The 26,903-nt window shown below is 38.5% G+C and overlaps 1 protein-coding gene across 2 annotated transcripts in view; it reads right to left on the bottom strand.

Moving 5' to 3' along the window:
- Positions 1-626: 626 nt before the first annotated feature.
- Positions 627-26,903, bottom strand: part of TXNRD1 (thioredoxin reductase 1) — a 36,234-nt gene continuing 9,957 nt past the window's right edge. The window contains exons 2-15 of one of the 2 annotated variants that reach the window (XM_048302359.1): positions 25,797-25,906; positions 23,495-23,620; positions 20,233-20,305; positions 19,997-20,116; positions 19,074-19,216; positions 18,829-18,944; positions 17,225-17,450; positions 15,023-15,115; positions 13,219-13,295; positions 11,430-11,586; positions 9,226-9,333; positions 7,778-7,873; positions 5,444-5,578; positions 627-2,299 (exon numbers count right to left, since the gene is read on the bottom strand). In XM_048302359.1, the coding sequence (XP_048158316.1) occupies positions 2,237-2,299; positions 5,444-5,578; positions 7,778-7,873; positions 9,226-9,333; positions 11,430-11,586; positions 13,219-13,295; positions 15,023-15,115; positions 17,225-17,450; positions 18,829-18,944; positions 19,074-19,216; positions 19,997-20,116; positions 20,233-20,305; positions 23,495-23,620; positions 25,797-25,906 (1,643 nt within the window). In that variant the 3' untranslated portion in view covers positions 627-2,236. Of the gene's footprint in view, positions 2,300-5,443; positions 5,579-7,777; positions 7,874-9,225; positions 9,334-11,429; positions 11,587-13,218; positions 13,296-15,022; positions 15,116-17,224; positions 17,451-18,828; positions 18,945-19,073; positions 19,217-19,996; positions 20,117-20,232; positions 20,306-23,494; positions 23,621-23,800; positions 23,881-25,796; positions 25,907-26,903 lie in introns of those variants that run through there. The other variant, XM_048302360.1, reaches the window with a different exon arrangement.

Genomic DNA, 26,903 nt, shown 5'->3' with positions numbered 1-26,903 from the left:
GTCTTCCTTATGGAGAAGTAATAAAAAAAGCTCTACCAGAAAAAGTCTCACAATTTGAAATCCAAAGAAAAAACAGAAGTAATTAAACCCAACACCTACTGAATTGAAAGCAACCAGTGTAGAAACATGCATCCTTAATGATGACATAACCCACAAGAATAGATACATGCAGGTCTAGCTCTGCAAAGCCAAGCTCATACATGTCTTTATTCCCTCCAGGAAGTAAAGGATCCTGATCTCCAGGATCTCACCTTCTTACACACCTGCTTGAAAATGCTGCTATCCGTATGCTTAAATATGAGCAGCTACACTGCCCAACAGCTCAGCAGCCTGCACTCCTGGGTTTTCAGAAGTTATATGAATGGCAGCTGGTGCAAATAGTGAAAGATTTGTTTTCTAATTATCTTTTATTTTTAAGTATGTCCTTCTCAAGTGTTTAACATGCAAAACAAATGCACATGAAACAGCCTCAAACCCTATTTTTCAGAGAAATCTCTACCTTCAAAATCCAAGAGACAAAGGCAAATCAAGCTGGGTTTATCATGGTGCCCTCTTCTGGCCCTTGAAAAAACAGTCGCCTTGCTGCCACTTGGTGTCTGCTTGGAAGAGGCATCAAAAGGAGCATCTGCTTGTGCAAATCGATTTATTTATTAAACTGGCCAGAAAAATAACATCACAGAACGTTCTAGATACCACACAAAACACGTTTAAAAATCCTTCAGTTATGTATGGGTTTATAAAAATAACTTACAACACTATTTTAGAAATCCCAGTAGAAATATAAGAATCTGTTACCAGGTAGGGATTTAAGCATAAGGCATTCTGCCCACAGGGCTGGGGAATTCACCCCCTGTTCACACCCCACTACTGAACTCCCAAGAACCATTTAATAAAAGTAATCTGAACCTTTCTGCTAAAAGGAAGGGAAATGAAAAAAAAAACAGATCAAAAAGCACATTCATTTCCATTACAAAGAGGCATTTTTGCCATTTCTTGACAACTATGCATGCAACTTATCCAAAACAGGAGAGATATTCAAGAATCTGGTATTTTCCATGGAAACCTCTGTTTTAAAAGTATTGTTTGCTTAATTAAATAGAAAACATGGCACACATAGAACTAAATACAACTTTTAGGTCTGTCTACATAACAGATTTTTCACTACTGGTTTTTGGAGTTTGGCTGGAGGGTTTGTTTTTTGGTTGTTTGGGGGGGGGGTGTTGTTTGATTCTATGGGCTCACTAATCTCAGGGAAATCTAAATACTTTTGTGTTCAAAGTGGCCAGTTTAGACCTGAAACAGTGCAGCTTATGACAGCTCTGGAAAGAAATAAATTCACTCAAATTTAATGAAGTTGCACAGAGTTCTTGGAAGTATAATTCATTCAACATTGGAGCTCTGTCAGCTCCAAATTGGATTCATTATAACCACATAAGCTTCAAGAACAGCAAGATCATCACATCTGCGTTATATGCATGATTGTTACTTTCAGGGAAGAAACACAACTTTCTGTATCAAAAGGCCTTACTAAATCATTTTCCTTTCTCACTGAGAGGAATGTTTTCACAAATCAGGCTCTCTAAATAAAAAGTCACAACGGAGTCAGTTTGGAAGGCAAGAAATATGTTATTTTAGGTGGTACTAAACTTTTTTCCAAGGCTATTTTCTTCCTCATGATCAAACAAGTAGAACTTCCCCTCCACAGGCATGTGAGCTGGTAAAGTACATGCTCATGAAGAGACCTTGCACTTGCTGTGTCATGACCCAGAACACAGGAGCTATTTTATCTGATACAATTACCTGAACTTGTGGGGATTTTTCTGAGTTGGGAAGTTCTTTGTTCTGGAAAGGAATGTTCAGGAAAGAAAGGAGAGAGGAATAAAGCCAAACCAAAACAGTTGTTGTCCAGCTGTGCTAGCAGTTCTTCCATCACTGCCCACCAGACAATGCAGGCTTCAGGCTATGACTTCATGAAAGCATTCATCAAATGCCCTGCTAAGCACCAACTCGACAGTCAAGATTCCCATTGCATTGCTAATTGCCAGCCAATCACCACAAGTGACCAACTCCCACAGAGCTCCTCTCCTTAGGACGATGGGATGTCCAGGTTAAGCTCTACCCATTTCTGCAGGTGTCCAAGGGCGACTTCTCCCAGAACCTTCATTCTGAATTGCAGGAGTCAGACAGCGTGATCAAAGTCAGTCTCTGGCAATAGCAAGAATGGAGGTCTTTAACCTCAGCATCCACTCACAGTGATGTCTTCACCAGAACGCTTAGTCACGGACAGGTTGGTGAATACCTTGAGAGAAAGAAAAGAGAAGACTCTTAGTGTGGCTAAAATTAATGGTTTTTTTCCTGGAAGATTAACTTGGGCATGATGCTCAAAACAGCAGCCATTTCTTAAAGCACAAAAATAATAATGAAAATCACACATTTAAAATCCTTGCCATTAAACAGCGCGCACACATACAAATAACTTTTGTTCTCTTCACTTAGCTTATGTTCTTCCTTCTACAGTGGAAAAGAAAGAATTAAGGAAGTCACATGGTTTTATACCACCTCTTGTCTTAATGCTCCTAAGATTTTACAGTGGGAACAAGCTCAGCAATAATGAACTCCAGTACACCTAATGAATAAGTGTCTTTATAGCTCAAAGAAAACTTCTTTGTTTGGGAAAATGAAGTTAACTCAAGGCTTGGCATTTGGAGGGAATTTTGCCTTTGTGCCTTTGTAGGCATTACAGAAATGTGGAAGTGATTGCTAATGAAGGTATATGCCTCGGATCTGTGTCCTCTTGACAATAGCTATGAAAACACTGAGTAAAACCAGTTTGAAAAATTCCAATCTTTACTGCTTTCAAGTCACATTAGTGCAAACAACATACTCAAAAATAATTATTGTAAAATTAACAGATATTAAAATTTGGGAAGAAAAATTCTACAAAAAAATTTTTAATACTGGTACTTTACTATGCAAATAATTGCATGGTTTTGCATAGATATAAAAAGGAAAAAAGGAAATCAAAACCACTGCTATCTAAATGCTTCAAAGTTGCAATAATTAGTCATCATCAAAGCCATCTCTCAGGAAGAATAAACCTAGCATAGAATAAAGTACATACACATTTCAGCTATGCAAATAACACTGAAGTATCTAAAGATAATGGAGATCAGAAAGACCTATATTTCTCTAAGTAGGAGCTTTGCTGCATTAAGGCTGCTAGCAGCTCTTCAGAGAACAACATCAATAAATGATAAACCTCTTCCACTTTCTATAAGCACATAAAGCATTAGACACAAATCAGGAAGACAAATGCATGTCTAATATATATGGCAGAAGAACAGTGACTTATTTAAAAAATAGTGCATGTTTTGACAGAGGGGTTTGAAGTCTTTACTTCTGATCCACAGCCTGACAACATATGGGAGCCTTCATTTATTGTTATTTCACTTCAAAAGACCAAGATTAAAAAGTACAAAATTTATTTGCTTTCCTCCTGGCCAGACTGCAAGCTCCAGGTGTGGGAGGGGACCACACTGCTCCCTAGTAAGCCAGCTGGAGTCATTTGATAATTGTTGGAAACATGTATTTTTTGGCAGAATTTGTTCATTATTTAAGTGAAGACAAGACCTTAGATCCAGTGGCTGGAAAGCCATCATTAGCTACCTGGAAGAATCACCCCAGTTTCAGAAGACAATTTCTCTTCATCACAGATGCTCGATTGTAGCCCCCTGAATTTCAGGCAGCACAGTGCAGTTGAGGCTAAGATGTAATTCTCTGTAGGGCTGAGGTCCTACCAGCTCTGTGCTTGCAGTTGTTTGGACTTTACCTTGCAAGAAATTCCATTCTGAGCTCATGTTTTCTGCAGAATAAAATGCTGCTCCAAGAAGAGAAGTGAAATCTGGCTCTAATTTGTAAGCAGCGAGAATGGGACCCTCAGTCTTAAGGTTTTCTTCAAGTGGAATAAAACCATGTTTCACAGCAGACTTAGCAATTAGTTAGTACTAGTGCCAATGAAGATGTCAGCATTTGACCCTGTAACACTGCCCCTTTCCTGTTCAAATCAGACTTCATTTCCCTTAACTTTTACAGGGATGTAACAAAAATAGCAGTGATATTATCCATCATTCTAGTCATCCAATATGCTCATTCCTCACAAATTCCAGTTTTCAAGCATTTTTCTAATCAAAGAGTGCCATCTTGCACTTTGATTTTTGTTTACCGCTCAAGAGATTAAATTAGGTAAAAGCATAAAAAACCCTTTTGAAGGCTGTCACTAAAAATGATCGCTGTTCCCTGGAGCTTTTAAATAGCGTATTTCTCCTGAGCCAATTTCTTCCTCCCCCACTCAAACAAATATGATTATCTGAAATTACCTCCCTGAATTATGTCTAATCATCATTCTATTCAGTTTCAATTTTAGCAGCTCAGATGTCCAGAATAAATTATGACTCTCATCCTCTCTTCACACTGCATATGCTAATACCCCACTTGAGTTCACAGGTTTGAATGCCTCCCTCAGAGATCCCCCTCCACAGGGCCCCTGGTAAGATAAGGACCTGCTACTCCTCTTCAAGGGCCTCCAAGAATGCCATTAGATGGTACTACAAAGAACAGAATCTATATTGTGGCTGCTTTGAAGATAATTCAGATTGCTAGCAGTTCACTTCATTAATAGAGTTCTTACTACATTGCTTTCACTAAATCACCTTGAAGATAGGAAACAAGAGAGGTGGATGTCACTTCTGCAGAGCAGCATCCTGGTGCACCCTTGCAAAGCTTTGTATCTAACACAACCAAAGGTTCTGCATGAAGACTTACACGTCATAAACAAGCTTTCATGGATCCTCAGCTAATATAAACTGGTCCTAATGCTACAAAAATCATTCTCTGATTTACATCTGGGAGCAGCTGTCCCACACCTGCTAGAGAAAATTGAGCTCTTCATTAAAGAGGAACAGCAACATAAACAGAAGAAGAAATATTTGTGTGGTTTCATATGAATTGAAGGCCTACGGAATAAAGAAAGATCTTTAAGAGGAGAGAGTTTGATTGAAAAATTGTCATGTAGCTGGTCCCCTTCCCCAGCACCAGTTTGTAAGCCTATTTTGAGTAGACTAATCTAGCTCTGACAACCACTTTAGCAGAAATAGTATTTGAAGCTTTCATAATCTTGAGAGGGAGAAAAATTCTACACTCCCCAGTAAAGAGAGAAGTGGATTAAGGGAGACCATAAACTTTTCACAAATGAACACACTAAAAAAAAATTAAATACCCCAGACTAAGCCTAAGTGTTAGAGTTCTAAATATTAAAACTGGATAACTGCCTGTCCTTTCCTCCCCGCTACTTTCCTGCAAATGTGGACCTCTTTAATTCAGATTTCCAACACCTTACCCCAGAATGCTATGAAAGCTGGGCTATGAGGTGGCCTTGTATACAAACCTCTGCACAGACAGGATGAATTCCTATGGTGCTGTCCAGCTGTTCTTTTGTCAACCCACATTTAATAGCAGCTGCAAACCCTTGGGTGACTTCTCCAGCATTTGGGCCAAGGACATGGAAACCAATGACTCTCTCCTAAATGCCAAAGAAAATGAAATGCAAGCACAGTCATGAATTCAGTTATCGTTAGACAAGGTGTAAGGTTTTCTTACTCAGAGTATATAATTCAATCAGCTCACAAAACATATCACAAATTAATGTAACCACTAAAATGTGAACTATCATTAGCACCAGCAGATGGGAGATGGTGTAATTTTGTTCTCTCTCTCTGCAAAGATTCAACGAAGAATTCAGGAGTCAGCTTCCTTACAAAGTTTCGCACAGAAGTACACCAAGAGCATACAAATTTAACACATGCCATGGTCTGTGCTCCATTGTGTGTGTCTGAGTCACAATCAAGGATTTAAATTTTATTCAGGTGAGTTATTCCACTCATTCCCACAGAATGCTTGCCTAAGTAAAGGTGAGCACCCTGCAGGAAGGCTTTCAGTACGAGGGCCTGTGGTAGGAGGCTACATGGTCTGTATCTGTTGAAGAATTTTCAGTTTGATAGTTGCTCACAGGAAAGGACCACGAGCTGAAGTTGTGGCCAACCAGACATGGCAGGAAGTATATTTTAACTAAACTGCCAACAACTCTTGTGGCAGTGTTGGCTTTCATTGGGAGATAATACACTCAAAGACTGGCAAAAACCCCATCCAGTTACAAGGAAGGTACTATTCACACTTCTCCTATCTATACTCCTGTTCAATTGCAAAACACACCACACTGCACATACATCCTCAGAAAACACCCAGCAGGACAAGCTGTACTGACCTGATCTGCTTTTCTTAAAAAGAGAAACATGAACATTTAGCACATGTCAGCTGCTGTGGGCTTTAGCGGCCTTCAGGGAATTCATCAGATTTTGGTGACCACAGATGTAGCCCAGCTGAGTATCAAAAGTTATCTGCTCTTCCTGCTAAATACCACATATATTTGGTATAGTGGATACTACATACATTGAAAGGTTTTTATTCTTTCAATAATTCTGAGGACTGAGATTTACCACAGAGTTTATTTAAATAAGAAAAGCTATAATTGAGTGATAACTAAAATGGAATTACCATTATTTTCCTTTAAAAATATGGACATATGTCAAAATAAAACCATAGTAATGAAACCAAGGTAATAAGAGTATTAAATAGTTACTGAACTATTTTTTTTCCAGGGTAGCTTTCAACGCTACCCTAGACGCTTAAACACGTTTCAAATTTTCAGGACAAGAAGTGAAAATAAATTAATGAAACACTTTAAATCACCATTAAACCTTTGCATTTTCTTAAGTAACTTTGGATTAGAATGTAGCCAGAGGTACTGTGATACCTTTCACGCTACTGCAAACTCCTCCAGAAAGAGGAGATGGGCAACGCCCAACAGGTTTGCAAATTTTACGAAACAGCAACATGATGCTTAGAAAAACTGCAGGAAGATAAATCTGTATCTAAGAAAAATGAATATAGGTAAAGTAAGTTTTGGTTTTTTCTTCTAGGACGGATAGCTATGCCACCATCTTAACAGGAATACATTTTAATAGAATATTACTCTTCATAATAATTTATATTATTAAAATCAACTAAATTTTATTAAACACATGATGAACATTCTGAGATGGGCACACCAATTCTTCTAACTAATTACTAGCTTTGCATTTGCTTCAGCAGGTACTGTACATTTCCACTGCCAGGAAATCTGATCCTAGCCCAAGGATAATCCTGGTATTATCACCCTAAATGAGATTTGTGCAGGCAAGATACATTATCCTGTTAGAACAAGCTGAAGAGTTTTACAAGCACATGTGGGTTTGGAGAGGTTACAAGTTGTGATGGTTTCTGAGAGACCTCAATTTCAGAGAGAGGAATCTCCCAGAAAAGAATGTCCAAGTTTGGGAAGGAGAGAATAAACCAATAAAACTCCTAACCATTTTTACATGTATTGATTTGCTCACTTCTCAAAGCTAATGAACATTCCTGAAGATCTCTACTTCTTATTTTACATATATGGAAGAAGTGCCATATGCAAATAGCAATGGCAGAATTTTGTATTTTACTGGGGGTTGGTTTTGTATACACAGAAGTATGCATCACTATAAATATTTATTACATTTCAGAAGGTAGGCAAATTTAAATAAATTTTAATTTGTTAAAAATAACCTATTTATATCTGCTGTATCATCAACAGTCCCTACGACAAACATATAGATACTGTTTGCCCTGGAAGGAAAGATGCACTTACGTTATCTTGAATATTGCAAATTATCTTTGCATAGCATTTGTTGTTGTCTCTGGATGGCACAGTCCACTCCAGTGGCCAGAAATGACTATGGTACACCTGGAAATAAAACACAGGTTTAAACAGAGTTGTAAAATTTCCAAGCAGAGAGCATGATCTTCCAAAAGCTGCCGGATTATCCTAAATAATGAGCTATGTACATAGCAATTCGAACATCTGAAATCATGATGATACTCTTTTCCCTTAATGAATGCCAAAGACAGGAGTCTCTACAAAACAAGTACTAGTGTCATCCAATAATTAAAAAAGGAGAAGCCATAAGAATATTACACTTCCAGGACACAGTTCACCATGCTCTTATTAAGTTACAAAATCACAAGCGACTCAATAATCTTACTGAGGCTTGCAAAAACAAAAGCCAATAAGGTGACACAATAAAGAGGTCAGAATACACTAAATGAGGACTTAGCCAGAACACAAATGCTTCTGGCTGCACATTTTAAAAAAGAAAATGCTTTGAAAATCAAAAGCACATTTTCCAGAACAAAGGGTCCACTGTTTCACGTATAACATCAAGAATTTCACTCAATAACAAAAATTTGACTGGGTATATACAAACTTTGTGGGCAGAAAAGCATTTAAGCCTTTGCCCTGTGGTCAGGTTAACAGTATTTTACACACTGCCATTTTGAGTTGTATTCACTTATTTTTCTCCACAGTCCAATTCAGAAAATGTCAGCTAAGAGGAAGACAAGTTCTCAACTTCATGAACTACCACTTATCTGCTTATTTCTGCAAATAATGCTCCTCAGGTGATATTTCCAGGACATAAAAGTTCCGTTTATTGTGAGATTTCTTCCCCTCATGCTTTCTGTAATGTGGTCCATACAGTATTTTGGAAGAACAGCCTCAGGCACTAAGTGCTTGTATCTGTCTAATTTCACTCCTGACCAGCAATCCCAGAGAATGAAAAGAGATTACTCACATGAGTAAAATGAAGCACATACCTCTTTGTACAGTCAAAGTAAACAGGAAAAATGAGCATAACATTTGGTTTTATAAAGTAAAAATCACTGTGGTAAGGAATTTGCCCTGCTGTAGGTACCAAAGCTCCACTTTGACATTAAAACCAGTGTATCGCTTCCAGCACATGCCCAGTTTAAATTTATCCTGAAGTATTTGCAGACACAAAGAAACCCTTTTTCTCTTTTTTTTTTTTTAACCAAATATTCCACCTTTAAGCCCCTGTTTGCCAAAAATAGAACATATCTGCAATTAGAGCTATTGGAATTGAGAATTATTTTTATAACATGTCTAGGAACAGCCAAGGAAGACAAAAAGCCACCTCCTGCCCTTACATCAGAGCACAAAATGCTGTTTTAATTGACTCTTAACATTATTTAAAATTACAAATTGGAAAGCTAAAACCCAGATGAAATTAACACGTTTACCTCAATGTTTTCCTCCCCAAATTTCTCCACTGCGGTCTCTTCAGAGTACCCACAGGCTCCATACTCCAAAGGAGTAAATACAGTAGTTGGAACATTCACATAGTCACACTGTATGGCATTCAAAATAAAACAAAAAACCCACACAACATCAGTAATAAAACCAGCATACAGCAGTCTGAAACACAGGAAGAAAAGCTCAATTATCCACAATTCTGAAAGCTCTTTTGTTTTTTTTAAATTGTCTTAACTTGAGGTACAGTTTTGTGTTTGTTCATTCCAGAGGTGTTAATTAGAGCAAGAACAAAATGACAGTTTAAAGTCACACTAACATTAGTACGCCCAGATTAAATGGATTTTAAATACATTTTAAAAATGTACTAGACCACGGGTCAAACTGGAGATAAAAAGTAGCCTTTTCAACCACTTCTACAAAGCATGCTATTTTCAGCTGGGGATGCTGCAAAGGCACCCTACCATTCAAAACTCATTTTTCATCAGCTGTGGCCTAGGTGATGCCAAAGAACCAAAGACATGAAGTACAGCCAGTTGGGGGGGACAGCAAAAACTTGTCACTTCTCCCAGTTTTGTATCATCTCCAAACTTTCTGAGGGTGCACTTGTTCTCAGCATCCAGATCCATTAATATAGATGTTAAACAGCACTGGACCTATGTCCAACCCTGTGGCACACCAGCAGTGACTGGCCTTCAGCTGGTCTTTGGAATGCTGGGCACAGCCCTTTAAGCTCATCTGCTCAGCCAGTTTTCAACCCACCTCACTGCCCACTTACCCATCCTGCAATGCATCCATTTGTCCACGACAATGTTATGAGAGACAGTGTCAAAAGCCTTTATTAGACTCAAAATAAACAAACATCCACTGCTCTTCCCATGTCCACCAAATGAGTCATTCTGCCATAGCAGACTAAGCAGGCTGGCCAGCTCTATTTCATTTCTAGCAATTTGATTTTCTACATATTTCAACTCAAATTAATTTCCTTTGTGACTGAGGATCAACTCAGACACTGATTACTATTCTTTCCCCACCTATCCACACCACCTCATTATGTTTCAATCACCTTTTCCAGATTTGTTACAAAGGCAGTGTAAGCCACGCTCCCATTTAAGTAGTTACTCATTTCTTGGATTCCCTGAATAAGAATGCTTCCTTTGGCAGCATAAGGATTTTTGTACCTTGAGAGACTTATCTGGCATAAAATGTAAATTAAGACATATCCATAGCATTGCAGCAATAAAAAAAATCTGGCTTCTGCTACAGTTACTTAAACCTTGCCTGGCTAATTCAATGACATTATGCACACTGATTCAGGGCTCTGTTACTGCAATACCTGCCAACATAAAATAAACAACTCAATCAAGCTCTAAATCTGGCTGATAGTTGAACTTGCTATGAATAGAGCAGGCTCTGAAAAAGAAAAACCTTTATGGTCACGACATATGGTTATGAAGGTGAGACAAGCACCCATATCAGTATAGCAGTTCTTTAAAGGCACTCTCCTTTCCTCATGGCTTAAACATAAGGTGTAAATGAGTACCCACATTACTCCCATTTGAACAACCATAACCTGGCTGAAACCCAGAGCTGCACTGGTATGAAACAAACACTGAATCCATTAATTCAAGTACTCAGGTATAAATATGTGCTGAGTTATTGTTACATCTGATCTTCCATTCTGTCCATATTCAACTACAATTAGGACTGTGTATTACATTGAAAACATAAAGATGAGAAGTGAAAAAAATTAGTGAAAATAGCATTGAAAATTAAGAGCATCACAAACTCCTATTACACTCTATTTAGGGACCGTAGGTAGATTTAGTAAACTGCCTTTGAATTGGTGTTAAAGCACTTAACAGAATGGGAAAGATTGCTAACTTTTATGGAAGGCAGTAGAATTAAAACCAAGTTAAATTATCTCTGTTAATTTCATTATCATTATACTCTGAGAGAAAACTAAACCCTCTTAATAGGAAAAAATAAAAGAGACTACTGCTTAACCCACAAGGTATTAATTTCATCCTACACAATTAGCAGAACACATCTGCAGTAATATCTTTGCCAGGGGAAAATTAAAGTGATCATCAAAGCTAATCCTTAAAATTCTCCTGGGTTTTCCACAAACAAGCAGACTTGCACTCTGCACTTGGAGAGCAGTGACAGTGTTTTAAGTCAACTGGTTCCTTACCTTAGTGGTTTCCCCAGCATAAAGCCTCCGAACTAACAACCTTCCTGCCTGGATTGCCACTGGTGTGAGTTCCAGCTTGCCCTGCAGTATATCTCCAACAGCATAGATATGTGGCACGTTTGTCTGCTCCTCATCATTGACAGGAATTTTTCCCGTTCTGCAATTGGAAATAACAAGAAAAAAGATGTAAGTGTTCTGCTGTGAAGGTTAGAGGTGTAAATAACCTTGCAGGAGTTAGGCCCCTTAGCTTTAAGAGAAAGACTTGTATGTGAAGTATGGGGGAAAGAATTCATATTCATAATCTTACAGTCTTGGGCAGGAATATAAAGTAGGGCAAATTTGACCAAAATTACAGGAATTCACACACTGGATAAGGAGGTAGCTTGAGAAGCTGCGATTCATCTCCTGAATCACTGAGGTGAAGCATAAACCTCTTCCAGAAACACCCTCTACCACCAGCTGAGCTGTGTACTGGCAGCTTTCAGGAATGACAGAAAGAGGCATTCTCCCACTCCACTTGTAAGACAAAACAATTTTTCCACTACTGAAATTTCAGTCCAGTGGCTGAAGCTGTTTATAGAAGCTTATCCTTCAGGCTCCTACACAGAGACAGGTCAGGCTGTTACACACCCTACCTAAGGGACAGCCAGCAAGCTTTTTAGCTGTAAGTGCACTGAGCTTATGGAAGTTTTTAATTATTAATATTTCCTACTTCATCAATAAATGAGATAGTGCCGTGATCACCACGGGAAACACATGTAACAGGGAAACCTAATCAGACAGACACAGAAACAGTCACACAGTTACTTGAGAGACCAGCGGCAATTCCCATATTAAAAATCCAACTTCCTCAATTTTGCACTTGCTAACAATTATACAGTTTATGCTAGTAACTTTATAGTTCATTCTATTAAGCTAGTAATAGGTGTCCTGACATCAGAAAGAGGTGTACTGCTCTACAAGCCAATGTGGGTCTGCCAATTCTGAGTGGACCAAAATTTCCACTTATTTGGAATATCACGACTGTTCCCTTTGACAACATCAGTTACTGCATTCATGTATAAAAACTCTGCACTGGTCAAGTTCATGGTCCCTTGTCTTTTCTTCAAAGTGAAGGTCTTTGAGGACCCACATGCCTGGAAGACGTTTTTGTTACCAATATTGAAAATGTTACTGATAGCTCCACTCCCTGGCGCAACAACCTCACTACATTAAACATCAAATACTCTTCTACATAAGACACAAATTGTTCCCAAGGATTGCTTCTAGGCAAGAAACAAACCCCTCCAAAACCTAAAACACATCAAGAACTTCACCTGTGACTTTAAGGAATGCTACTTGAACCTTATCTTTCAAAATAACATATAGCAGCATTTATATTAAAATATAAACAAAACTCACTGCTCTGAAAACCTGTATGAGCAAACAGATTTTTGCTCCAAGAGGTGATAAAAGCAAGGTGACAAGAAAAAGAGAGTACAAGGAACAACTGGCAGATCCTAGAAAATCCTGTAACTGGAAGAAGCTAAGACAGATCAGTGAACCTAGACAGAATGGAACTGACACTTTTTTCTCCCAGGAATTAGAAATTGACTTTTCAGCAACAAAAAAGCAAATGTAGCAGTACTATGGGGGAAAATGCAGTTATCTGCTACACAGTCTCCTATCCAAGTGTATACAATCAGGACAAATTTTTCCTCAAAGCTTTTGGATGTCTCTGTACTGCTACCATTGTAACAGTACATGATGCAAGCTCAGCAGTGAGTGATACACAGACATCTGTCCTTACTTTTCATTGATATTCACCCCAACTTTGTCCAAACCAATTTTTCTCGTGCATGGATCTCGTCCAATTGCCAGCAACACCTGCAAAACAGCAATGCACATTATGGATTTTTAAAAACTCAGAAGTGCCTTTTCCTTTGGCTGTTATCTTCAAGATATACTAGAGATTAGTATCTAAGGCTTGGTCACAGTAAGGTGAATACATTTGTTACCCATTGTAGATTCACAGAGTTTAAGACAAGCCACGCTACCACCATGACCTAACAATACCAGGTTTTAATGCTAAGATTAAAAACAGTCAAATAGCTTTCCCTAAAAAAATACCCCAAGAATATTCTAGACAAATCAGTTAGGGATAGATTCTTTATTTCCTTGCAGTTTTATACCAAAGTGTTATCCTGTATCCTTACCAGGGCAGGTGACCTCAAAATGCTCCATCAGGAAAGGGCTCTTTAGGAAAGAAACTCAGATGCTTAAGCAAATAAAAATACCGTAAAATAGTATTTGGTTTGATCTGAAAATATAATTTACTTATATAGGCTCTCAGCCAAGTCACTGTCAAAGGATATTATTTTTTGAATATTATTTGTTTGAACATTTGTTCAGAACAGGCCAAATTCTTACCCATTCTATCAACTCTGCTATCATAACAAATCAAGTTCCAACTTTTGCTATCACAAGGAAATTTGCTACACGCTTTGTAGTCTTGGACAACTGCCCAGATAACTATGTAATGCTTCTCATATGACAGCCAGGAACTGTCCTGAAGGAATCCTGAGATCTCCTTCAAGTCTTACGGATGATCAAATACACCAGATCCTAAGAGCTGAAGGTCTTAAAATGCAGCACAGACAGGTCACAGCTTCTATGAGGAGTGACAGCATTTCAGTAAAAGATGTAGCAATAAGAAACCAAAAGTTTCCTTAATGAAGGGATGGTATTGATTTCCTTGCTAAAAAGCTTTCACTATTATGGACCAGAAAAACCCCAGTATTACAGCCGTGAGCGATAGCTCTGCTGCCATTGTTAAACCTTCCCACACTGTTGGCTCCCAGATGCACTGAGGTGTGTACTTTTTAGGGATGACTGATGCACTGCACAGGTAAACGAGGTCTCTGGCACAAAGTATTTGCAGTCTGAAGTCCCAGGCTGGCAGAGGCCTGTCTTTATGCATTCTGTGTGGTTCCAAATACTCTATTCACAACTTTTTTTTTGTCCTTTCAGCATCAAGGTCTATGAAAATGAGTGGGGTGAGGTGTGATGGAAACTGTCAATCAAACATACAATACCATACCTGCACACTGCAATTTTACTGTCTTAAGCGTGTAATGAAGTTTCCTGACTGATTTGCCACAGAGCATTAATGGTTTTTGTGAAGATGTGTCAACAACAGGTCTTGAGATGACACGTCACCCACTTGTTTAACTCCTGCACAGGCTGTTGTTTTGTGCTAACTACAAAACATGCCTTAATTACTACGAAAGCTATTATAAATCATTACTTATCATTTATTACAAATATTCCACTGGGAAAAAGTCCTGCAACTGATTCCACGTGACCAAGCTCATCTACACCCCTAAGTTAAGAAACAGGTTTCAAAAGCATGCAAACTGATTTGGCAAGGTAAATAACCATGGACTTTGGGACTTTTTTCTCCAGATTAATTACCTGCTGACTGTTTTCAATTAGCATATTTAATGACTAATATAATTTTTTAAAATCTGAAGTGAGGATAAAAACACCCCACAAAATCTCAACATTCAATGGAAGGCTATTTCACATTCTTCATGCATATAGACAGGACTCACAGTATTGTATTCCCCTTCAATCATTTGGTCTCCCGTTGTGGACTTGGCTGTAACCTTCAATATTCCAGGAGTTCCTTCCTCAACCTGCTCAACCTATTTTGGGTGTTGCATGGAGTAAAAAAGAAAACAAAAGTTTAGTTTCAAATAAAAATATACAAATGTGTATTTTTCCCACCACACATCATTGAGAGAGTTTTTACCATGACCTAAAATTAAGCACTTACTCTAAAGATTCTTTACATTACTACTTGCATATTTTAATGTGTTGTTCTATGTCCCTGCATTTATTCTTATGACCAACACAACAAAATCTCATTTCTGTTTATAAAAGTGGACTGATGGTTAAATTCTTGTCCAAGCCCAGCACATGACCTGTTGTATTCACTGGGGATAGAGGAGGTGAGTAGGAAGGAAACTCTTACAAGGCCTGGAAACACCGTCCGACATTTTCTCCACCTGCTGCCATCATTCCCTCCACCCAAGGGAGGCTACTGTCACAGAAAGCCCTCAGCAGGACATGCAAGAGACATGTAAGCGTGCAACACTTTACACAATTCTGAAGAATTTTAGTGTTCTTCTTACAGATGAAGAGGTACTTTTCAACAACACCCTGGTTCCTACTGCATGTTCAGTATTTAGAGGCAGAAAAAGCAGTTTCTGATGAAGTTTTTAATCTTGTCCTTTCTTGTCAATTTAAAAAAACCAACTGTACCATCCTACTAACCTTAAAGGATCACTGTGCTAAACTGCTCCTGTTCAAAGGCAGCATTATTTATAATAATTTATCTTCTGCCTTCAAACATCCCAAGGAAGGATTTTCATAAGCACAACATGCATAACTTCAAACACAACGTCTGAAAGAGGTGAGAAAACCTGCTTAAAACCTATCCAGCAACTTAAGTTGAAGGATATTCGCAACCAGAAGCAGGGCCAAATATTTTATTCCCATTGAAATCAAAGACATATAGTGAAGGGACAGGGTAAAATACACAGAAGTGCATTTGTGACTGTGGTGATGGACTCCTCATCACAGGATGCATCTGGAGGAGCCTGCTTGACATTTAATTGTAATGATCTGCTTGTAAAAACAGCTTCCTTCTTTCTCATCCCCCATTAGAGCTTACAAAAAGCTATGTCTGAAACAGAACGTAGATAATCATCCCTACTTTTCATACAGCATGGGATTTATGCAACGAAAACATGCATAAAAATGAATTTCCTTGAAACATCCATTTTGACTTCTCACAAGAACTCTCATTCTGTGAGAAAGCCTCAGACCCACAGGGCGAAGTGGCAAGAGCATTTTTAAAGCTGCTCTTGATACTGCTAAGAGTGGAAATGAACAGTCTTCACTGAAATTAAGGGTTTAATCCCCAAAGTGTTAAACTCAGTAGCACGCTGGTTTAACACCAAACTGAAATTGCTTAATATATAATTTGCTATTTCAGAACAATTAAGCACTATCGTGAAAAAAACATGAAGAAAAATACTGTTAGCACACACTGAAGTCTTTGATAGAGCAATTTTGCATTAGAAAAGCTCCAGAACTTCTAATCTGGTTTAAATTCAACCTGAATTTGCCTATAGACATGCCTATATATATATGTAACTACCTACATGAGCACTCTTACTGAAGTCAACAGAAATTGAGCAAGTATTTAAGGACTCTGCCAAGTAAACGATACAGATGGATACTTCCAAAGCCCATTTACTTCTCTGGATTGTCCACTAATCCTTGGCATATAAACAGTATTTGCTGGCTGAGAATTTGAAAAATGGCAACGAAAAATATGACTATTTGGGATGCACTGGACCCTGATCTTAGAGGAAATTATGTATCTGCTTAATTATGGGCCTGCAAGAAGTTTCACAGATTTCAGGACAACTGCTGAATTTAAGTATATTTAACATTTGCAGAACCAGGACGAGCACGTGTAACATTTTCAATGCAACATATACTAACCCAACTAATTCTGATAAAAACAATGAATTTTGTAATCTCACAAAATTTTAATATTAAGATTAAATTATACATTTCAATTAATTAAGTTTCATGGATTTCGTTTAAAACAAAAATTAACCCATTGTATATCACAGCAAATACTGTAATGCAAGTTCAACTTTTTCATTAATTAAAATAATTTACATCTTAAAACATTATGATAGGTATATCCCAATCAGCTGTAGTCACTTGGAGCCTACCTTAATTGGCACAAACTCCCTAATGAAGTTGACTCCATGTTCTTTCATATATTCACCAATTTTGTTTGCCATGTCCTGGTCAAATCCTCTTAAGAGAATGGATCTCACCATTACAGTGACATCTAATCCAAGGCCTGCAAGAAATCCTGCACATTCCAAGGCAACATAGGAAGCTCCAACCACCAGGGTTTTCCCTGGACAGTAAGGCAGAGAGAAAAGATCATCACTGGAGAAAAAAATAAAAAGGAAGGAAAAAGGAAAAGAAAGTTAGAGGCAGTCAGAAGAATGTATTGTGCTTTATATTTATCTAATTTTTTCTGTAAGAATAGAACTTTATTCCTTCTCCTGCTCACCAAAAAAACCCTGCTTAATTTTTTGGAAGTTCATCTGGAATACAAGAGCAGTACACGACAGATGGAAAGGTTACATCTAGGAGTATACATACATACATACAAAAAAAAAAAAAAGAGTATGAAAAGTCTGAATCACCACAAAAATGTGGAGGGTTTTTAAACAGAAATTTAGGACAAATTGTTAAAAAAGGTAGGTGTTTATTTCCCCTCTGAATCTTGCTTTGAATATTTTGCTGCAAATTTTAGCTCCTGAGAACTAAAAGAGGAAGGGGCTCAGCTTTAAGATAAAATACCACCATCACTTTGAAGTCTTATTCTTTTGCTAAAGCATTATACACAGTGCCAGATACACACAGACAACAAACCAGATTAATGCAAACCACAGTAACAGGCAAAAATAGAAGTATGAAATTATGGAAAACATGCTCCTCTGCCTGCTTTTCCTTTCTTTCAACTGCTTCATCAAGCTACATCAGTTCTACCACACTTTGGACCTAGGCTATAAAACCAGGGCTTCTCCACAAAACCAAGACTCATGGAGGCACCACACTTACTCAGCAGACACTTAGAGTTTGGCAATACAATTCTCTGAAGATTTAAATCTAAAATAAGTTTATTTCCACCTTTGTTAGGGTGGTGGAATAAAATGTGATTGTGCAATTAAAGGCTGTAGCATAGCTCCTACACCCCAAGGAACTCAGCAAAGATTACACAATCTGATAGCATTTAAGTCTGGAATTCCTGACTCCTCCACCTTGAAGCTGCTTTAAAGCACCACTTTACAGGCTGTATTATCTGTTATCTTTAATTGCATTACTCCTTATTAGAAGGGAAACATACCACACGGTGTTCTGGTTTCAGAGGGATTATGCCAGTTATTTATTTTATTGCTATAGTCTGCCAGTCTGTAATTCCAACCTCTGTTTCTACATCAAGTAACTTAAAAGTTACTCTGATATGAAAACACATTTTATCTTCATATAACAAGCAACTAACCAGACACTTGAAACCAGTTTTTCTCAAAAGTTGAATTATTTTCACTGAGTAGCTAGAAAAAAAATTGTGCTGGGTTTCAAGACTGCCCCAATGCAATGAAGACAGATTTCTACCAACCTCATAACGTCAGCAGCTATGCTATTCCCACTTTCCCTGATATCTGAGTATGGGGTTTTCCTTCAAGCAGACTGTGCTCCTCAGTATGGGGAAGCATTTACACACAAGCAATGACTTCCTATTCCTGCCTGTGTTTACCTGCTAATGCAGTATTCCTTGTCTCCAGGTATACCCAGGTAGCGTGGTCGTTCACCAGTGGCAATGATAAATCTCTCAGCTGTGTACAGCTTCTCAATTCCTTTTTTGTTTGTTGCCTGCAGACAAAGTATTAGTCCAAAGTGAGTGTTTTACAGTCCCACCATGGGAAAAATTATTCTATTTGAAAAGCATCTCTATTCAGACAGCTCTATAGGAAGACACAGCAAACAATGGCTAAGGAGTACCTTAATTGTGTGTGGCCCAACAAATTCTCCATATGCATTCTCATACGTGACCTTCGTGTCTCTCAGCGCAACCCGATAGCCCCAGTTCAGTGAACCAATGTAATTCTGAACAGATTCTGTCATGGTCATCCAGTTGTGTTTGACTGTCAGAAACAAAAGAGGAAGGTTCACCTTTTAGTCTGAGTTCTTCTTTTTCCGTAACAAAACTTGTATTCTCTCAAACAGATTCTTTTCATGACCCAGTCTTACTGGGTTTGTCTTACTCCCGTTTTATTTCAGGGTAAATCTATTGAAATTCAGACAATTACATCAGCACAGACAACATGAGAGGTCAACAGGCATGACTTAAAACATTGAAAATTACTGCATTATTGACAGGTTTATATTGACAGATGCTGTAAGCAGATGACATTGCTCAATAAACAAAGACAATGCATTTCTGAGAGGTGCCTCTGCATGCTCCCCACTACAGGATTACAGCCTAAGTAAATCATAATCTTATAACCACACATATTAGAGCTAATGAAAATAAAATCTGTCTTCCTACATAGTAGTGACAGACACTTAGGAAAAAGAAATCCTTGCTTGCAACTATAAGGAGTTTCTGTCAGGCAACATTCTGGGGTATTCCCTTAGATATTGTGGTACATTCAGAAATGGAGCAGTACCTTATTGTTTTTATTCACACAAGTCTCATCAATTACTAACATGATCAGGAGCTATTAATAAACAGATCAAACATGGAGGCAATAAGCCTTATGGCTTTAGACTTGAAAAACACTTCAATTTACATGCAATCTCTCCAAAGTTGCCTCACAGTGTTCAAGCCAACACGTGCAGCAGTGCAACAAGCACCTGATTATGAGAACCACCTCAGCATTTTCAGTGCAAATGACAAAACTGAAAAAAGTGCCTTTCTTTACCTTCTTCTGTAAGCTGCCATCCAAATTTGCGTGAATCTTGCAAGGCTTGTCCCAGTAAAGCTGCCTGGTGCATCAATTTTTTAGGTATACAGCCCACATTTACACATGTTCCTCCAAGACCTGAGAGAAAGAAACAGGATGCGATTTTCACATCAGTGTGGCAGATTTCAAACATGAGAATCAGAGTCTTTGAGTAAAGTTCCTTTATAACAGGATTGTAACGAAGAGAAATTTACCCCATGAGCTTCCCTGAGGTGTAGGCGTGACAAAGTCCAGCACCATCACTTTCTTTTCATATTTGGCAGCTTCCTGCAAAACAAATTAAATAAGACACGTATCTAAATATTAGAGGTTGAATTTGGAGTAGATGATAACATCATGCATTGCTGAAAAGCTTTGTGACTTTTAATTAAATAACAATGAACGATTTGCAAGGGAACAGACAGACAGTCATTAATCTTCTGAATTCATCTGTGCATTCAGTAGGAAAAAGAAGATGAAAGGAAAAAAAAAGATATTTATCCTGCCAGCATGGCACCAGCCAATACACAGGAGACTCTGAGTCCAACATCCTCTTCACTCTTCCATCCTGTCATTTTTTTCAGACTATTTCCCAACATTCTCATTTACTTTTAACATACTTAACAAATTCCTAATTAATCCAGTTTTCCCTTCAAAGATGGTTTCTCCAACATTTGTTTGAAACCACATCAGAAAATGACATAAGAAATCATGTGGCCAAGCATGACAACCTTAACAACTCTATGATTCTGTATGTCCCCTGAGAACTTTCATTAGCTAATCTACAATTAATGCCTGATACTGAGAACTATACACTAATTTCATTGCTCCCTTCGTGTTTTTTAAGAAGGCGGCAAAAACAGACAGCATGGAAAATCACTTAGGGAAGCACTATGTAGCTGATCAACAGCAATGACAGATTCCTCCCATGAGATGCAGCAGAATAACTTTGCTACTTGCAGTAGCCACAACTATGCTGGCATCATACAATGAGTTCTTAAACATGTAAGCAGTAACAACTATAGGAACAGGATATTACACCAAACCTTGGGTTTGGTTTGGGAGGAGCTGGACAGCCTTCAGCGATCTGTTACCAGTAATACTTGTTAATCCGAATAGTTGACAATTAGAATTTCAATTTTAAGTCTATTTTACTTCATGCAAAATGCAAATCACACTTCAAATAACACAGGCTATAGACACCTTTGGAAAACATTGCTGTACTGGATTTCCACTTCCAATAAAGATCTAGGCTGGCCAAGAAGCTAATTCCTATCCATTAGCAGCACCTCTGAGAAAGTTCCTCAGAAAGGTGCTTAGGGACTGAGACGTGGCATTAAAGCTCCTTTATAATGACAGCTCTTAAACACTGCTCCAAAAAGCTTTACCAGGGTGAGCTAAGTAGACTGCATGGATTGCCAAGCTTCACTCAGCTACACGCTCACATAACACAGCACAGCACTGCATCGCCACCTCGGTTGAGATCCCACAGATACAACCACTTCTGCTGAGTGATTTGCCCACAGCCACAAACCTGCCCTGCAGGCTCTCAAACCTTTCAGGGCTCAGAGCAGTGCTGCAGGAACGCAGCAAGGCTGTGCAGGGCTGCAGCTGTTCTGTGTGAACTGAGAGCAGGGGCCTGGCACTGGTCTGAGTCTGCAGCTGCATTATACCAAGTCAGCCTGGCAGTGTTTGCACTCACTGTGGAGACATGCCTCCAAAGTAACCAACTCTGAGCCCAATGCAGAGAGGAAGATGTGCTCACAAAGGTGCATGTGTCAAGAGTCAAAAGCACACATTTAACCAACCCAGTTAAACTGCTGCAAACCCGAGTGCAGGTATCTGGAACTTCATATAAGAGCTGTGTAGCTGGGGTTTTTTTCTATTTTGGTCTGTTTTTTTTTTTTCAAGCACTGTTAGTTAATTCATTAAAAAACATTGAACAATCTAAGTAAAAGTCAAAAGTTCATGTGTATAAAACAGCTTCACTTCAACTACATGAAACTGACTCGAAATACACACATGATGGTGGTGTTGACTTTATTGATCTACCATCTTCTGCTCTACTTAACTTATCAGTTGAGAACACTAAGAATCAATATACTTTGTACACCAAGTTGAAGGAATAAGGCAGTTTATCCTCCTACTGCACACCTTTTCTGTCCTACAACTGAAAAAGGATGCAATAAACATCACTGCTGTAGCTTCCCAACATAGCACACGTATACAACAAAGCAGTCTCCCTATGGAAACTTCGACAGCTGGTTTCTTATTACTGCAAGCTCTTTTTGCATTACTGCAAACTCTATTTTACTCTTGTTACTCTCTCCCATCCCAGAACATCTCCATCCTCAGTGTTTGCTTCTCTTTGTGGTGCTCAGAATTTTCATATATCTTACCTTCAATCCTCAATCCTACATCATGACAACAGTGCCCCTATTGATAGGAAAGCAGTAAATTACAAAAATAGACTATGGACCTACAATCCATCACTCAGCCCTGCACATTTCCATTATAACAGAAGTACTTCTAGGGGACCGGGGTTCAGTGTGAATCCAATGCTATGCTAAAATATTTTCCCCTTATTTTCTTTCACTGCCCCATGAGCTCCTCCACTTCTCAAGAACAAAAGAAATGCCCCCTGACTGGAGGAATAATCCAGCTCCAGGTCTTGAGCAACAATGTAGTTTTACTTACAGGAATGCTCAATTCACTCCTAAATAGTTAATCCAACAACAGACAGAAGAGACACAACATGCCTGACTACTGAAGTAAAGGAGAGCTACTGACTTACGTTAGATTTCAGCAAGTTTAAAATATTTGGGATAATGACAGCTCTAAGAGCTGGTATATTTTGTACCACTGTGGATTCTTTTAATTAATCTAGATACGCTTCTAATAGCAATATCCTAACCAATCTGGCTACAGGCAGGAAATACCAGACCCTAGAAGTGAAGGGTGAGACCATAACTCTACTTAAGTGTAGGCAAAATTTCCATTTATGCAACTATGTAAGCTCAAAAATCACAGACTCTCCCCCGTTGTCAAGAATTAAAACAAGATACACAACTATGTCTGAAAAGATTGTACTTTTATATAAAAGTAGATACCTCCTGATGATAATTATGAATAGTTTTAAAAACCTTCTCATTTATGAGCTGAGTTTAAGTTCAGCTACTAATAAACACTATTAAGATATTTACCTGCTGTTTTCCAGCAGCATCATCTCCCATTAGTGGGGACCAAGTTTCATTCTAGTAAGGAGTATTAACAAATATTAAGGAATATACCGTGTTTTCCTTCTTCAGAACATAAAGAAAAGAATATTGTATAATTGCACTAACCTCCAAAGAAATGTCACTGATCAGGCAGAAATGTTGTGCTCCTACAGTGCTAAAGATACCCAAATTCAAGACACTGAGGATGTCACCCACCTGCTGACAAGGAAAGTATAAGTCTGTGTTTTCCCTCTCATACCTTGGCAGCTGCCAGACCGCCTGAGCCTCCACCAATGACAATGAGATCATAGTCATAGGAATCTGGCACTGGTCTAAGTCCGTTCACTTCCATTGTTTTCTGAGGATTGTCTTCTTCCTGATGTGCCTGAACAGAGAAAACAAAAAGTATGAGGGAATATGGAAACATCATTCAGTGTTCAACAATTAGTATTTTCAGTAGCAAATATTGTGATAAGGGAACATAATTGCATCTGAATTTTCTGAGCTCTGCTTTTAATTAGCTTTTAATTTCGTCTTCCTAATCCACCCGTGAAAAGCTCTATACCTGTCAAATACTGAACTACAAATTTTCTTGTTCGTTGGAGCACTGGGCTTCCTTGCAGAGCTTAGTTTTCCACAATAATGCAAATCTAGTGCCTCCTCATACTGTACTCCAGCATGAGATACATAACTGCTGACACAAGCATTCCATTAATTTATTTTATTCTTTTCATCTGCCCTTGACTTTCCTAATTAGTGTTTTCCCCCTCCTCCTGCATATATTTGTAGGAAAATAAAACAATCCTCTGCGACACTCCTAATCCACAATAATTACCAGCCTTACCAATGGAATGAACAGAACTGAATGAAGAAAACCATTTCTGAAAACTGCATTTTTGTAATATGCCAGTGTTTATCACTGCTTTGGTTTAGCATAACTTTGGTATCAAATGGATCAAGTGTGACCACCATGGTTTTACAAAAGATTTTTTTTTAATCACAGCTACTACCACAGAAAAACTACCCATTAGTCCTAAAATGCATTTTGACAGCTTATGCCACAAAGAACATGGCACCATCTTCAACACTTTCTAAAATGAGCCTTCATACTTCATTTGTGAAACTCCAATTTATGAGGGCTTCAGATCTTCAAGCCTTTGGAGTTGTGGCAAAATTCTCAATGCCTCTCAAGTTGCAGGACAAGATCTGAAGTGAGTAAAGATCAGATTCCTTAGCTGATGTAAATCTGTGAGCATCGACTGAAGTAATGAAAAAACTTTTAAGACCAAACCTGTAAATTAGGAAACTCATACTTTGCCACTTTACAAATACGTGTTTCTGTCTGCCTAACTTGGTAGGACTTGATTCAGGACTACAGGAATAGTTGTGGCAAACCAAAGAAAAGAAAAGAGCCCAAATAAGTTTCCCTTATCTCTTCATCTTAATTTTCTTTAGCATTAAACAGCCCTTTGTACTCAACCCATTCTACTGTTGCCTTCCTCTGAGGTTATTCCCTCTCTGTCACCTTCCTCTGAGGTTTGATTAGTGAGTCTCTATAACTATGTCTACCCTACTGACTGCTGCCAGCGCACCCATCCCACTGACAAAAATCCCCTATTGCTCAGACAAATTACACAGCAATGTCAGCAGGAATTCTGGCTTTGCATCTGCCTGCAGGAATTTTAGATTGTAGTAGTATTACATAACCCCGGGCAGCATGTTAACAGTAGAAACAAAACCTAGGAGACACCTGAAGCCACTGTGAAAACACCCAAAAATGCTGCATTCTCCTTCCTCTTCTCCTCCTGCTCCACCACCCCAACACACACCCCTACCACTGAACCTACTTTGGCCTTTGGTTCCCTTTTTTCTCTTTTTCTAACACAGCCCTTAGCCAGGATCAAACTTCCTACCGCAATCAGAGCAAAGGGGCATGTATTGTACTGTGATGTGCAGCTTCACTTCATTTGTATGTAGAGATGTAAAATTAGTGAAAGGGTGCCGTTCTTTTCCAAAGCACACCTTCCTGTTTGCTTAGTGGATGGTGTGAAGCATGAGGGCAGACTGACTTCCCCACAGTCATCAGACCCAGCTGCCGAGAATGGTATCTTTATGATGCATATAAAGAAACCACACCAACTACTCATTTGCTTAGATCACTACTTATATCATGCTACTTTGTTTTTTCTTCTTTTAAGAAAAATGCTTTATGCTTTCACATGGATTAAGAAACTTCAGTTTTTATTTCCTACTGTTTGGCTCATTTTTCATTAATTCTTCATAATAACTCTTTATGAAAACATATTAAAAGTTTAGATTATACAAAGTAGATCACAAGCTTCCTCTCTTCCTCCTAGAACCCTGCTCCAAAGCAGCCAGGCTCTTGACAAGATCCACATCCCATTTACTGGGGGAACTTCTTCATGACCATAATCCCATCCTGAGAACAGATTTCCTTCACTCTTCAACCATGAACTACAACTTTTACAAGAAAGTCTACATTCTGACTATTTTTCAATGTCAGAACTAAACTACAGACTTTGAAATGTATCTCCCCCTACCTTTAAAGTTCTCTCATGATCTCCTATTTGCTTCTCCCGTACAGAAACAACTGGCTGGGAAGTTTCTGCCGCTGCTTCGCGCTGCCCTTCTCGCAGCTTCGGGGCTCCCCCTGTGAAATAAAGGATAAAATAACTAAGTGTCTGGAGAGACGTCCTTTATGAAGGCTGTGCTCCTCGAGAGAAACTGTCTGGGGGAGTGGCCTGGCGGCTTCATTGCTTCCTCCTCTGTGGCATGTCTGTCCCAGGGGAGCCTTTCCTAAGGCGACTCATGACTCATTTGCAACGTTAGGATGACTTGCGATATTTTTCTGTTGAATAAAATCCCATGCAGGAGTTGGCTGAGATTTCAGTACCTTTTGCCAGTCTAACAATATGCTTGGATCAAAGCAAGGAAATCATATTTCCTGTGGCTAAGCCTGAAACTTCAGTCTTGAAGCAAAGTGATGACTTTTAGCTTTCTTGCCCAGAAAGTAACATTTAAAGTCTCGTACTTTTTAAACTGAATTAAAAGTTTTTAGTTTTCTCCTGCAATTAGTTGCCTGGAAACTTCTTTCAGTTCAATGTATCGATAAATGCATTCAAAAGGAAAAGATCAGTTTTCCTGCTGGTCATAACTGATCTTGCATATATATATATGTATCTCCAGTATAAAAGTTTAAGCATATTTGTGAAAAGAAAAAAAAACCAAACATTTACACACAGTGAAACTTTATTTGGTGTGGCATTGAAAAAAAAAGAAGTGGAAAATCTAATAGTTGATTGGAATCCATTATCAACTCTGCCTTCCTCCACATAACTCTGAATTATGTTAAACTTAATTTCCAATAAATGGGTCAGCACACAGTTGTTTATACTTAATCACAAGCATACTTTGCACCGTACAACCAGCATTAATTAGCAAACCCTGGCAGCGTGTCCATACTAAGAGAAACAGCCATACTGAATGCTATGTATACATTACCTGGGCACCGAGCCCACAAACCTGAAAAGCATTCACACAAACACAAATAAAAAAAGGCAGTCATTGAAAACTGGTCTGTAATCTTGTCACCTCTGACTTCTCTCAAACTTGGTGCTAAAATTCCTTTATCTCACAAAGGTTTTGGG

Source organism: Corvus hawaiiensis, chromosome 4 (genome assembly GCF_020740725.1).
Source record: "Corvus hawaiiensis isolate bCorHaw1 chromosome 4, bCorHaw1.pri.cur, whole genome shotgun sequence".
Taxonomy (NCBI): domain Eukaryota; kingdom Metazoa; phylum Chordata; class Aves; order Passeriformes; family Corvidae; genus Corvus; species Corvus hawaiiensis.
Note: the sequence above shows the minus strand (reverse complement) of the source record. Positions and strands in the feature narration are given on the sequence as shown.